General features: G+C 44.3%; 5 protein-coding genes across 5 annotated transcripts; 2 read left to right on the forward strand and 3 right to left on the reverse strand.

Moving 5' to 3' along the window:
* Positions 1-2710: 2710 nt before the first annotated feature.
* Positions 2711-4459, reverse strand: F4807DRAFT_432311 (FAD dependent oxidoreductase). Its single transcript, XM_047998592.1, has one exon. The coding sequence runs from the start codon at positions 4318-4320 to the stop codon at positions 2875-2877; it is 1446 nt and encodes a 481-aa protein (XP_047852803.1). The 5' UTR covers positions 4321-4459; the 3' UTR covers positions 2711-2874.
* Positions 4460-4842: 383 nt separating this feature from the next.
* F4807DRAFT_462005 (uncharacterized protein) lies at positions 4843-5157 on the reverse strand (the record flags this gene model as incomplete). The annotated part of the gene is made up of 1 exon (XM_048001764.1): positions 4843-5157. One exon carries the CDS (start codon positions 5155-5157, stop codon positions 4843-4845), a length of 315 nt encoding a protein of 104 aa, XP_047852804.1.
* Positions 5158-5620: 463 nt separating this feature from the next.
* F4807DRAFT_462006 (uncharacterized protein) lies at positions 5621-6112 on the forward strand (the record flags this gene model as incomplete). Its single annotated transcript, XM_048001765.1, has 1 exon — positions 5621-6112. One exon carries the CDS (start codon positions 5621-5623, stop codon positions 6110-6112), a length of 492 nt encoding a protein of 163 aa, XP_047852805.1.
* Positions 6113-7427: 1315 nt separating this feature from the next.
* Positions 7428-9226, reverse strand: F4807DRAFT_432316 (uncharacterized protein). The gene has a single exon (XM_047998593.1). The coding sequence runs from the start codon at positions 8777-8779 to the stop codon at positions 8132-8134; it is 648 nt and encodes a 215-aa protein (XP_047852806.1). The 5' UTR covers positions 8780-9226; the 3' UTR covers positions 7428-8131.
* A 292-nt stretch (positions 9227-9518) lies between these two features.
* On the forward strand, positions 9519-13251 carry F4807DRAFT_462008 (uncharacterized protein; the record flags this gene model as incomplete). The annotated part of the gene is made up of 3 exons (XM_048001766.1): positions 9519-10606; positions 10659-10770; positions 10831-13251. The coding sequence occupies 3 exons, from the start codon at positions 9519-9521 to the stop codon at positions 13249-13251; spliced, it is 3621 nt and encodes a 1206-aa protein (XP_047852807.1).
* Positions 13252-13316: the final 65 nt, after the last annotated feature.

The raw sequence follows: 13316 nt of genomic DNA on the forward strand, positions 1-13316 counted from the left end.
TCGTGCGTAATTTAAAAGGGGATATTGTCATAGGTAGGTACATTGGTACCTAGAGATTCCGCGACCTGTTAATGAATAGTTGCATGTGGAGGAAAATGGTTTCTGATAATTATCTACCATCCATTCCATTCCCAAACCCACACTATACATCGAGCTACCTAGTAAACACTGAAAGTAAATGGCCATCACATATGACTCCGAAATATCATCATCTTCCCGTATATATAGTTAAACCCCGAAGAAGTGTTTCTTTACATTTTGATTTCCAATGATACGAAGATGTACTATGACTTAGTAAGTTATCTGTGTTCGTGAACTACAGGGTTTAGCTATATGACTCCTGATCCAAGGTATGATCGGTACGCACTCAAAATTCCATATGATTACCTATATAAGGGATATAGGCTCACTCTCAAGGAAACATAATCTTATTAGTGACCAGCAACTATTACAAGGACAGGACGTTAATGGTAGAAAAGGCGTCAAAGAGGTCAGGGCTTTTAATCAACTTCTATTGCCGAACGCCCGCAAAGATTCAGCCCCTTAACGCTGACGCGCATATAGAAAATCGCCTACAAGATTCAGGATTTAAGGAAGGCTGAGTCCTATCTTTGTTTTGTAAGCAACAATCCTAGTTGACTTTTCCCACGCCATACGCGTGCTTTATTTTCCGGAGAGCGTTACCAAAATACATCGTTCTTCAAAGGCCTAAGCGGGAGTCACAGGGAACTCATCGTATTCAATTGGTAAACAGTTGGTGTCATCTATGCTTCTTAACAGCCCGCTGGGGAGTATTTGGGTACTTAGGTGCCGTCTACTCAATCACTCACTAAGCTCCATCGATCCTGCTAAAATCGCCCCAGATTATCTTACCATACATTCATGAACTTGCAGACGTTTTAGGGAAAAAGAGTCTTTATAATGAATAACAGCGTAAACATGTTGATAATATCTTCTTGATTCTAGTCCTCTATAAAGGAATTATGTCCTAAAAAGCTATAGATGAGGTGGCTAAGATTGTTAATTAAGCTTACCTTGACTTTGAGATATTGGAACCATAGCTGATAAAGCTCGGTGAGAGTAGTGTCACTTACGAGATGCAAATATTTATGACAAGCTGTAAATCTGAGTGTACTAGTATCATTCATTGGCAGTAAGTTATATTCGTCCTGTCAAGTGAGAAAGTAGATGAGTCAAATGACTGATGATACAGTAGTTACAATGTTGGACGATACCTTCCTTAGAAGCCGGGCATGGACCGTGGTAATGTATCCTTGGTTCTGGGTGAGGGCCTACCAAGATAGTACGGTTAGAAGCCTGGTTGGCTAAAATGTTAGGTGGCTATTGGAGGTCTGGTGCGCCAATTTCTAGTCGAATTGGAGTTCGGATCGACCCGCTCAAGGGAGTAGAACTATCCATGGCTGCTAAGGCAGAGTAGACAAAGGGCCTGGTTTATGTATCACGCAATCTTTGATAACTACTTCCAAGGCTATTCCTAGAGTTTCTTACTCAGATAACAACGTCATTCTTAACCCATCTGTTAAGTCTGCATTGTAACAACTTTGATGTATCTAGTTAAAACTAGTAACTATCCCCGTCGAGTATAGAACCAATCTCCAAAGAGAATATGAGGGGTTTGTTAATAAGGACATTAAAGGTACCGCCCTTTCCGGCTAAACTAGGTATTATGTGGACATATGCGTCGTCCGTATTGACTTCTAGATACTTCATCATTAGTGATTAATACCTAAGTACCTATCATGAGAACATATCTCAACACAATCATTTAGCTAAAAAATACTATGAGAATGGTATTATTAACGGTTTTATTCAATATAAACCACTTTATTATCGTGACGAAGAGAATTTCATAAAAGGCGATCTGGATCTGGCAAATCCTGAACTGGAGGACGTCTTGCTGACTAGTAACTTCGTCTATCCATTCATTATTACTGCTTCGACTCACTTGGATATCTATATAGCTTGCTTCTATTTAAATAACCATCAACCTTACTAGATATGCTTTGATTTGGATTCCTGGAAAAAAATTTGAATCAACTACACCCACTTGTGTCCTAGGGCCGAAGAGCATAAAAATACGCTGACACAACTTCGCGACTACATAAACGCTTCACCAGAGTTGAGTCTACTCTATAGTTATTACCTACGAGCATCGACTGGGCCAACTCTATCCGCCCTCGACGAACCTATATAAAACCTATCATCTTCCATACCCTCAGTCTTCTCTCCCCAAAACACCAACCTCTTTCTCCATATCCTGTATCCGAAAATGGACAAGGTAAATCAGCCTCTCTATATCCTTGACGACTCCAAGCTAATGAAAAAAAAGACCGACGAGGAGAATAGCTGTCCAAACTGCACCAGTTCCGAACTCTGCTCCGAATGCACCGAGAAGAAACGCAAGGAAGCGGCAAAGAAGCGCAAGAAGGATCAGGAGATTCGGGTGGGTAAATAAGATGAAGGCGAGCGATATGGCACGTGCAACTATCACGTAGCTATCTTTACTTTCCGAGTAAAGTTATCGTTCTAGTTGAGGGAAGGCAAAGGGTGTCCTCCAATATGGCGCTTTACGCCGTCATGGAGATCATGGAGGAGGATGAAATGGCGTAGCCTACAAATCAATGGCCCTGGGAGCCAATTCCACCATATCCGCTATTTGTGTTTAGACATCGTGATAAAATGTGATACGGTTAAAATTAATTACTGACCATTAGATAATTGAGACTAGGGCCTGCATCGGATTCGCTGTCTTATTGTGTAGCTAGGGGAATTATTTATAGTAAAGGGAAAAAGACGGTGATCCGATATCCCATTATTTCAAAATCTATCATTATATTCAGCCTCTACGCTCAACTACCTCCATAGCGCAGCCATCCGCGCCGGATCGCAGCTCCCCAGTTTTGCGCTCTTCGCCTTACCCTCCAAAATGATCTCGCTCACTAACTTCCCTGTTGCAGGAGCGTTCTGGATACCCCAACAAGTATGTCCCGCCGCGACGACCAGCCCTTCCGTGTTGTCCACCTTGCCTATCCAAGGACCTCCTTGGGGCAGATAGCACGCCTGTTTGGCAAGAACCTGTCCGTCTTTCCCCAGCTCATCGCTTATTCCGCCGACCTGGTATATAATATCGTCACACCGCGCCGTGTCGACTTCGACGTCGGCGCTTGTCAGAGGTAACTCGACAGCGTTATCTGTGGGTCCGCAAGCATACGCGGTACCATCCGGCCGTGCGTAGATTTCGGGCTCTACAATCTGTTGTCCTATTAGGGGTCGCGTGGTAGTAGATTTTCGCCTAGCGTCCTGTGGTGTTGGGGTGGGGAAGCCGGTAGGAAGCAATATTGAAGTGAAGAGCGCGTATGCGGATATGGGCCTCGGCGTCTTGATGACGACGCTGTGCGCGCGAGCCGCGGTGACAGGGACGTTAGGTAAGAGACGACGGGTCCACGGGCCTGCGGCTACTACGCAGTCTGTTGCCGGTAGGACTTCCTCTTTGCCATCTTTAATATACGTTACACTCTCTACGCTTTTGCCGTCCGCAGTCTTATTGATGGTCGTGACTCTCGCACCTGTCACGATCTTCGCTCCTTGTTCCTCGGCTAGTTGGGCCATACTTCGCGTGAATAATTCAGGATGAACCTGGGCTGTCTTGTCCGGGGTGGACATTACCTCGTAGGCAGCTAGGGCCTCCTCCGTATCCAGCCAATCTAGGTCTTCCGGGGCGCCAAGCTTCTGGAGGGTTTTTATATCTGTCTTATGGTCCTTATGAAGGCCCTTTGAGCGCTGCTCCGCTTCGCCGCTAGCGAGTTCTGTTTCGCCCGCCACGCCGCTGTCAAACCCAGGCGGTAGACGCGCGCGGCAATCGATCTGGCTAGCATAACACCGTCTGTATCCCCATCTCTTATCCCCACCATGTTCCTTTGCAAGCTCGCTGTGCAATCTAAAACTTAGCGGTACTATTTCCGACGGAAAAGCCCACAGCGCGAGTAAGCCACCTGCTTTGCCACTTGCGCCGCCCGCGATACCATCGTGAGCGGGGTTCTTCCTAGAGGCGGTTGTGGGGTCGGCTAGCGTTGCTGGGTCCTGGATGCTTTCTGGGGTGCGACCTCCAGCACTACTCGACGAAGCCTCGAGGAGAGTTATGCGATGCGTGTCCGGGGAGTAGGAAGGGTGGCGAGTGAGGAAATACGCAGTGCAGCAGCCGATAATTCCTCCACCAATTATGGTGATATCTTTTGGCGTTGAGGCCATTGTGCGCCTTGTTGAAGTAGTAAGGAGACGGAGTGGGGCGGGATTAAGCATTCATTCGAACCACTTTCATACTTGGTTGATTCTAACTGAAGATTGGGAAGATTGAGAGTCTGTACTTTGAAACTTGGAACTTGGAACTTGGAACTCGGAGCAAAATCAATTAGCTAAGTACCTCCCTAATATATCTGCCTGTCTTTTACGTAACCGTGGGTACTCAATGGTTACGTCACTCTTCATTGCCGGTATATTTAGGAGCTTAGGCCCCGAGCCACTTTTCGCTACATGCATATTATCAGGGGGTCTCCCCCTATTCAACAACCCGTAGCGATTACTAATCCATACGTCTTCATTGATTCTATTCCTAGATATTATAAACAAAACAGATAAACAAACAAACAAACGGCTGAATAATATGTAGGTCAAAGATCATTCTTTGGAATTCGTCTCGTGATACCTCCTGCTTCCATTTTCTGAACTCATCTTGTTTGACATTGTGCCATCTCATTTCCAGGTAGGGATGGAAACTCTCGAACAGCACAAACTTACCACCAAGCTCGAATACCTACTAGCACGTTATCGTAAATCAGAAATACTTGAAGATTGGTTGACTGCAGCCTCCATTGCTTCAACCTCTTCGTTAGTATATATCCTCAGTGTGCTGGGGAGCTTGACGTTGTTAGTGCCCGGGATAGACTCGCCAAAATTGACTTCTATCATATTATTGCAGAAGGCGTCAACGTCGTTATCCCAATATGACTCCGTTGTAATTTCGTGGATTTCTTGAGGAGTTAGAATATATTGGTAGTGCTTGAAAGCGTAGTCAGCCATGAAGTCTTGTAAATACTGACTGCTCGAGCTCGTGGTAGAAGTGGAAGTAGTTCCCGCCATCGCGACTAGACTGATATTGAAACTCTGGTTTATTCGTAATATAAGCACCGTCGTATCGACTAGTAGCTATAAATATGCTGCAACTCGCCTGTTGACTTACGCCTCAATTCTTCTAACGCTATTATTTGGAAAATGTGGGATTGAATTTCTGCCTTCTCGCTAGATGGATTGATGTCAATTAAAATAATTGTTCTCTTTGTTGGCTCCATGTAATGACATTGTCGCAAGTATAAGGTTTCTATAACAATGCATAAAGCTCATGCATAGATCCCTTGTCTTTTTATCAACGATAAGTCACTGTTTCTTTGTGCTTCTCTATATATGAGTGACGTAATAAGACAAGAGTTTCTTCTGCTTTGTGTGTTTCATTTCAACTTTCTTAAATACTCTGGCTTAAACTAAAATTAAACCCAGGTATTCAAACTATTCTTCAAAAATTACCAAAGCCATGTCACATTCAAGAATGGCTTCTAGCCCGAGGCAACCGTCTAGACTGTCTAGGACTCCCCTTCAAGGATTAGAAGATGAGATTAAAGTAGGTGTCTTCGATCAAGGCAATGTTCCATACAATGGTGACCCGCAGCTTATTGTACCAAATGGCCGGTCGGGATGCTATGGCCTTTACCTGATCACGCCAGAGGGTGTAGAGTTTATCTTTCACCATGCGACTATGAAGTTTGCCACGACGTGTGGATGCCTCACTAAAATGAACCCGGGAGAGACGACGTTTCAGCTTTCGGCTGCGCTAGATGATTATCGTTTACGACTCATTCGCCAAAAACAGTATCGAATTGGACCAAAACTTGCAGCTATGATTGTCATGAAACTGTTTCTTGGTCTGGAAATTCCAGAGCCATTCCACGCTAGACGGCAGACTGAGATTAAAGAGCCTGATTTAGACGCAGAGAGCCATAACACAAAGGTCCACCCTCCCGCTCATGATAAATCTGAATAATCACTTTTTCGCCAAGTAGCATAATTGAAGATCACGAATATTAAGTTATATCATGGCCTAAGAGTAAGTTTTGATTGGCTTGGAATATTCTTCATAAGTCCAATTAATTGTAACTATAAACATAGAAACCATTCTTACATCTTTCATGTTACAGCTATCTTCTGGTCTTCGCTGTGTTAATGTATATATTGATGCCAACAGTTCAACGGCATCTAGGTTACGCGGTTTAATAAGAGTGTTTATTGCGTATCTTTCATCATGTGTTGGATCTAATGCATAAGGGAAGGTATATAATGTATAGGTAATCATTATATATTAAGAGGAAACTACGTGAGTCTCTACCAAGCAGTGACTCTTAGCTGAGCTAACACTGAAGCAAGAATTACCTGCATAGACGTAAAGCGCATTTCCAACGACTTACATATTGTATCACAGGGAAATCAGGACTTCCGCGAGATGCAAAAGTGTGACGAGTTATAAAATCTTGAGGACCGTAGCCGCGGTCTCGTGCTCTCCGTGAGACTCGTACAGGCGGACCATTAAAAGATACCACGCCAAGGATTCGTCTGATAGAATACCAGCTATCGATATCGCAATATCAATGCATTTGAGAAATACGATATCCCAGGCGTCGAAGTTGTCACAGGGCAATTAGGTAATCCATCCCTATAATAGGGATTAGCCCTTGATTACCTCAGCTGAGCGTGGGTATATCTAGCACTCCATTCTATAAGAGCAAAGCTCTCTTTTACTTAATAGATCATTCCGCTCACTATGCTAGAGATACGGCACCCACACCCACAGACTGTGTGACAATAGCATCCGTCCGAAAACCGGACAAAATCGCCAATAGAATCGACGATACCTTCAGGCTCTATGAGACACTCTTCAAAGTCTGGCTGCGGATGCTGGCATAATGAAAAGGCGTGGCGTAGCTCATCGCCGGTCAATGGCTCAGGCGAAGCAATAATTAGGGCAGGGCATTGCACAGACAAAACAATTATTTAGTTTGTTTTTGATTGTTTGGGTCAGCTAAAACAAAATAAGGAATTTTTCTTGTTTATCTATACAAAACAAGAGCCTATTATTTTGTTTAAGTGGATACTTATTACATGAGGGTCTCGTACCCCACATATATACTTATTTCCCCCTTATTTTTAATGTTTAGGTCCCTGGCCATCCCCTGGGACCCCCCTAGTATACAAGACAGCAGAGCCGCACGGTTATCCAGGTGGCCGGAACCACCCCTGCTGCTAACGTTGAAGGTATCGTGGACCTTGCTGCCCAACCATTTTATTTCGAATATTTAGGTTGCCTTTAATCTCTTACTCTCCTAATCCTTATTCTTGCCATTGGATTTTTATTACCGCCCTCGCCGTTGCCTGCTATATCAGCCGAATACGAACGAGTTTTTAGCTAAATTAAAGTATTTAACTAAGTTATCTTAAAAGTAGTCCCTAAAGATTAATTCTCTCAAGGCAATAAGTTCGGGGGGCGACGGTAAGGTTGGCGATAGAGGCGTGAGCAAGGGTATATTTTGACCCACTTTTCCTGGTTATTAAGCAACTAAAACAATAGATTTTGGCGAACAAACAGGACTCTCGAATTATTTATGTTTGTTTGAGGCAGTCAAATAAATTGCAATTGTTTTGTTTGTTTTGTCTGTGCAATGCCCTGTAATTAGGGACAGTAGACACTTTGTGCGTTGCAGGAACATGGACGGGCGTGCTGGGTTCCCTCCGAATCTTTGAATAAGCTGGGAAAATAGCCGATGATACTCTCGATCTAAGTCGTGTGGCATATATTCCAAAGTTACCTTGATTTCACTGGCAAGGTAGCAACGGTTCAACTGTGTAAAGACAAGTGAGACCTACAGGAACATTATCTTGGACCTTTCCTGGAAAGATTGCCGAACAACTTGCCTGATGGCAAGTATTTGTACCTTTGGCGACCGGTCTAATTCCGCATCGATGAATTTATGAATATCGTGTCTGACCGTATCTTCTGTGACCTCCACGATCAAAATGTGGATGTCTTAGCATCCTGCATTGCTGGCTCTCGGCCAAGAAGGACGGGGTGAAGGTCCGGCACCGCCTGGAGAAGTTCAAGGACGTATTCCAAACTCCCACCCTGGCATCGAGACCAGTCATCGGCGGACTCGTCAATGGCATCCAAAACGCAAGAAATGGTTAATTCAATTAGAATACCGGTCTTCTTGATAGCATCTCCGATGCTATGTTGGTTGAAGGGCAAGCTCCTAACTAATGGGGTATAGATTGTCTGGATATCCTCGTCAGAAATGTACTGCAGAAGATGCCATAAGAGTGTGGGTAGGAAATCTGTAAGTTTGCGCTGGCTCTCTCTGCTGGCCCAGAATGAGAATAGCGCGGCGACTTTGTCTGGTATCTTCAAGCGCTCAACTATTGATGCAGCCAGAACAGATTTCCCGCACCCCTTAGTGCCATATATGCACATCATCCGGGGTGCAAAATTCCCATGACCGGCAATTCCGATAGTTGGAAGCCACTGAGAGAATACCGGATGAGACCATATCCATTCGCAGGTGTCGCTCAGGTTTGGGGGTATGAAGTTATAGTCGCAAGGTCGCAAAAGGTCCTGGAGTTCAAGTCGTATGTTTGCTTGGGTTGTTGACAGGCTCTCTATCATTGAATGATAAAGTAGTTTTTACATATTAAGGTCATAATGAATCATACCTTCGGCTACCTTCCAATCTCCGTGAGCGATTGTTACCAACATAGGTAAGTAATGATTTAGTCTCTCCGAGGCGCTCCGAGTAATATTTAACTTTAGCCTCAAATCCCCAAATCATAAGCATGGCTTGTTTCAAAAGTAGCGGTCCGTTTGGGCGGGGACTTGAGTTGTTGGTATCAAATTTGGGAACTCAAGATGATTCGCTTTAGGGATGTTATCATGTGACATCCTTAGTATTAGATAACACTTTGTTGAACGTTAAGTTATCTTAGAACTTAGAAGAATGCAACATCAATCTACTACTCATAGCATCTTCTTGCTACAGATGTGATGGCGGGTAAAAGCGGGTCTAGTGTAAATCGACAAAAAGGGGGTGACTTTTTTTTTTTTTAAAAAAAAAAAAGAAAAGAAAAGGCCGACACAAAAACGCTCGGTTGCAAATTGTGACATGTACATCATCTCATGTTGCACAGCATAGAGGCTGATTGAGGGGTATATGTCAGCTGCTTGCGCATTACATCTCATCCTCTTTTCATTCTGTCTAATACTTACCTAGGTAAGTATTTACAAGGTTTATGGAATACTAGCTAGATTCTTGTGTACGAAACACGAAGATATTCGGATAATTGGGTGGTTACATTGCGATCATACGTACTATTCTTTTTCTTTGCCAATATTTACGAATCATTTCATCATGGCTTTCACCTTTCACTCCAACACCTTCTCCAGTATCATTGATACTTCTACAACCCAGCCAATGTCCTCTACAGCTCTCAACTTCTTCGCTGCACTACATGAAGGAGGCCTCAAGGTTTACAGAGCCTCGGAATTGGGGCTTTTGGATGTGAAGGTTCGAATAGCCGGGGTTGGCGGTAGTGCCTTCATTGAAATCGGACGCCTGTCCAAAAAGAAACTCGTTGCGGTGAAACGAAGCCGGGAGCTCTCTGAGCCGAAGTTAACTCCAGCTGCCTTTAACAAGCACTTTGACCAGTTAGTACTTGAACTACGAATCCTGGGGCAGAGGAAGATGAGAAAGAACCCCTATGTTGTGAACATGCTTGGAGTGTGCATAGATGAACTTAATGGCGCACCATCACTCGACCTAGTCTATGAATACTCCAGCTTAGGATCCCTGACTTCTTTTCTGATATCTTACGCAGAAGCAATATCTACTACCCAATGCATTCAGTTAATCCTCCATGTTGCCAAAGGTCTTGCAGCGTTTCATGACTTGAAGATATGTCACGGCGACGTAAAGACGCAGAATGTCCTTGTCTTCCCCTCAAACAATGCTGAAGACGCATGGGTCGCTAAGATTTCCGATTGTGGTGGTTCACTTATCGCTCCTCAAGATGATCCATCCGCCAAACTCGAGCCTCGTATTGGTACTCGTCTCTTGAATGCCCCAGAAATCAGGAAAGGCCAATATCCAATAGGTAGTTGGATCACGATTGAAGGTGCTATGCTCACAGATATATTTTCCTTTGGCCTTCTTGTATGGGAAGTATTGAATGGTGGCAAATCCTTCCTCGATCCCCGCTGGGTTGGACCTTGCTTGAACGACATGGACATTGACTCCATTGAAGAGTTGTTGAACAATCTGCCAAACAATAAACTTCAATTTCATGGCTTGGAGTTTATTGGAGCCTTGGACCTTGAGGAATCTTCCTACGATCGTCTCTCCTTATTGCTCAAAGGAGCATTACAAGATGATGCAGAATCTCGAGAATCTATGGAGAAGCTGGCCGAAATTCTTGAAGGGCCAGTCCTAGAGACATCTGAGTATGCAGAGCCCATTACTAAATATCTACTATCATTAATAACATAATTATAGAGACTTATCCGAGATTCTTGAGGATTCATCATCTGAAAGCCTCGGGGAGATTTTAGCAGAGGTTTTTAATATCTCTTTATCATCCTGGACTACAAGTCACTCACTATATGAGGTATGTACCTCCTGAGTGAATATTCTCCTGTCTGATTCCTAGCATTGAACCTTGTCGCAGGTACTTGATCACGGCAAAATGCAAGGATATGATTTCAGCAATGATTTACCACTAGCTCTCCGTGAGCGTATCCTGTCAGAACTAAAGGCCTTAGCTACAAGTAAAGCACTTTCACAGATTGCCAGGGCCCATGCTGCCATGATTGTGTCAGAATGTTACACTATCGGCTTTGCTGGACGGCACGACCTCAACGAAGTTCTATCCTGGATCAATACTGCGTCTATAGAAGGCTTAGAGAAAGCTAGTCTATGGCACTACCGCATTTTTGACACCTTTGACATTGATCCTCCGGCTCGTACCAACTTTGAAATAAGCTTGTTCGATGACAGAACACTTTTCTCGTTACCCTCACCCCTCTACCTCATAGGGAGAATTCATCTTTTCAATACGACGATATTGCAGATCACTCGGGAATCGATAAGCCTTCATCGGGACTCTAAGCTATACTCTCTAAGCGGCACTTTCAGTGTGCCCCTTTTTAACGATACAATGGTTGATGAAATAGTGCCGTTGCATTTGGCTGCATGGTTTGGAGACAATGAAGCGGTCAAAATACTGCTACAGCATACTTCACCGTCCTTGGAGTCCAAACTTGGTCTCAATGCTGTACATTATGCCTGCCTAGGTGGTCATTTATCCACTCTACAGATCTTACTACAGGGTGGTACTCCGATAAGGGCATCGGATATTCTCGACATTACGCCGCTTCACTTTAGTATATTCTTTATGCCCGAAGACCTCCAGAATGCCGTCGAACTACTACTTGACAGGAGTACATCCCTTGCAACATTCTCAACGAAGACACTTAAATGGGATGCTCACGACCTATCTCTCCAAGGAACTGCACTATATTGGGCTGTATCTACTAGATATAGAGATTTAGTCAAGCTTTTGGCGCCACATCACAAATTTCCTGACTATGGATGTCTTTCGAGAGCCATAGGCAGTTTCTTTTGGGAGATTATAGAAGATCTACTCCCGTACTTTGAGGGGGATCCCGAGCTGTCCAATGACCTCACATGCCTCCAAACTATTTCTCGTCCCTTTTTCCATTGGATAGCTCATGGACGCGAGGGACCACATGCCATTGCAAAAACAGTTGAATTATGCAAGAGATATGAGCTCCTGGGATCCAATCAGGACGGGTCCACGCATCTCCAAACATTGGTGTCTAATGCGTTAACTGAAGATGACCTTCGATTAGTCCAAGCTGTGATATCCACCTCTTCCGATTGCTACATAAAGCAAACCAGGTCTAGTATATACGCAACCCCGATATTAGATACAGCCCTTCAAATAAGTAAACATAACGAAACATGGTCTGATACCATACGAGAAATCGCAAGTCATTACACAATTGATGAGTTGCAGGATCATACTGGCGTATTCGGGTCCGGAAACTATCTTGCGACTGCAGTCCAGTATGATTCAGTGGTCGGTGCTCGGATCTTGTTGGAGATGGGGGTAGACGTGAACAAGCCCAGCTCCAGTGACCCTCTTTCTACGGCTATCTTTGACGCTATATCAATGTATGCGTCTTCAGAGATGATATCGCTTCTTATAGCGAAAGGAGCAGACCTACTCGCCAAACACCCCATGACAGGAACATCGCCATTGCAATGGCTTATCATGGGACGTGGACAGCAAGTACTTCTTGACAACCTCTTGAACCACGACTATCCAGACGCAGTATACATCCAATCATTGCAATTGGCACTAGAAGGTACTCTTCTGCAACTTTCACGACCTGAAAGGTATCGAGCAGACAGTCACGAGGTCTTCCGCTACCTTCTTACACAAGAAAGATTCACAAGATATATCAACACGGCAGATAGCAACGGTCGAACCTTGATCCAGAGGGCTTCTTTCGCCCTGAGTTCTACCAGTGTGCGCCTCTTGCTCGATGCTCAAGCAGATGCAAACATTGCTTTTCAATGTGCCCAGGGGCAAGTCTTACCTTTGCAGATTGCCTGTTCTCAGGGGAGAGGCCTATATGCTATTTCAATGCAAACAACTATTAAAGACAGCAGGCTGAATCGAGAACGGAGATCTAATGCGATGGATGTGGCTGCTGAGCTGTTGAGATGGCATCATGCGCGAGGGGACCTCACGTTTCAAGGTATAACCGAGCTTCATTTGGCCTGCCGAATGGCCATAGAACAAGAAATAGCAAGGTTGATGGAAAATGGCTACGACCCGAAGGCCAAAGGTTCATGGCCAGGCATTGAGCAGCCAATCACACCACGGGATCTACTAGAACTTGACATACAAGACTCTACTATGGCAAACACATTTCGATATAATTCGTTATGGGAGACCGAGTTCGAGATAGCAGACGCAGGGTCTCCTTCCTGGAGAAACCGCGATGAGACATCGTCGTTGTCCTCGATTTCGGATCATAGCGATCTCTCCTTTCACTAACTAGGTACTAGATAATTGAATGATTTTCCTTTGTAACGCTTTTCTCCGTTAACCTTCGAGAAATT

The sequence above is a fragment of the Annulohypoxylon truncatum genome, assembly GCF_022578515.1.
Source record: "Annulohypoxylon truncatum strain CBS 140777 unplaced genomic scaffold F4807scaffold_23, whole genome shotgun sequence".
NCBI classification, from domain to species: domain Eukaryota; kingdom Fungi; phylum Ascomycota; class Sordariomycetes; order Xylariales; family Hypoxylaceae; genus Annulohypoxylon; species Annulohypoxylon truncatum.

Excerpts from the sequence above, each read along its gene's own strand:
- F4807DRAFT_432311 (XM_047998592.1), bottom strand. The coding sequence starts at position 4,320 with ATGCTTAATCCCGCCCCACTCCGTCTCCTTACTACTTCAACAAGGCGC.
- F4807DRAFT_432316 (XM_047998593.1), bottom strand. The coding sequence starts at position 8,779 with ATGATAGAGAGCCTGTCAACAACCCAAGCAAACATACGACTTGAACTC.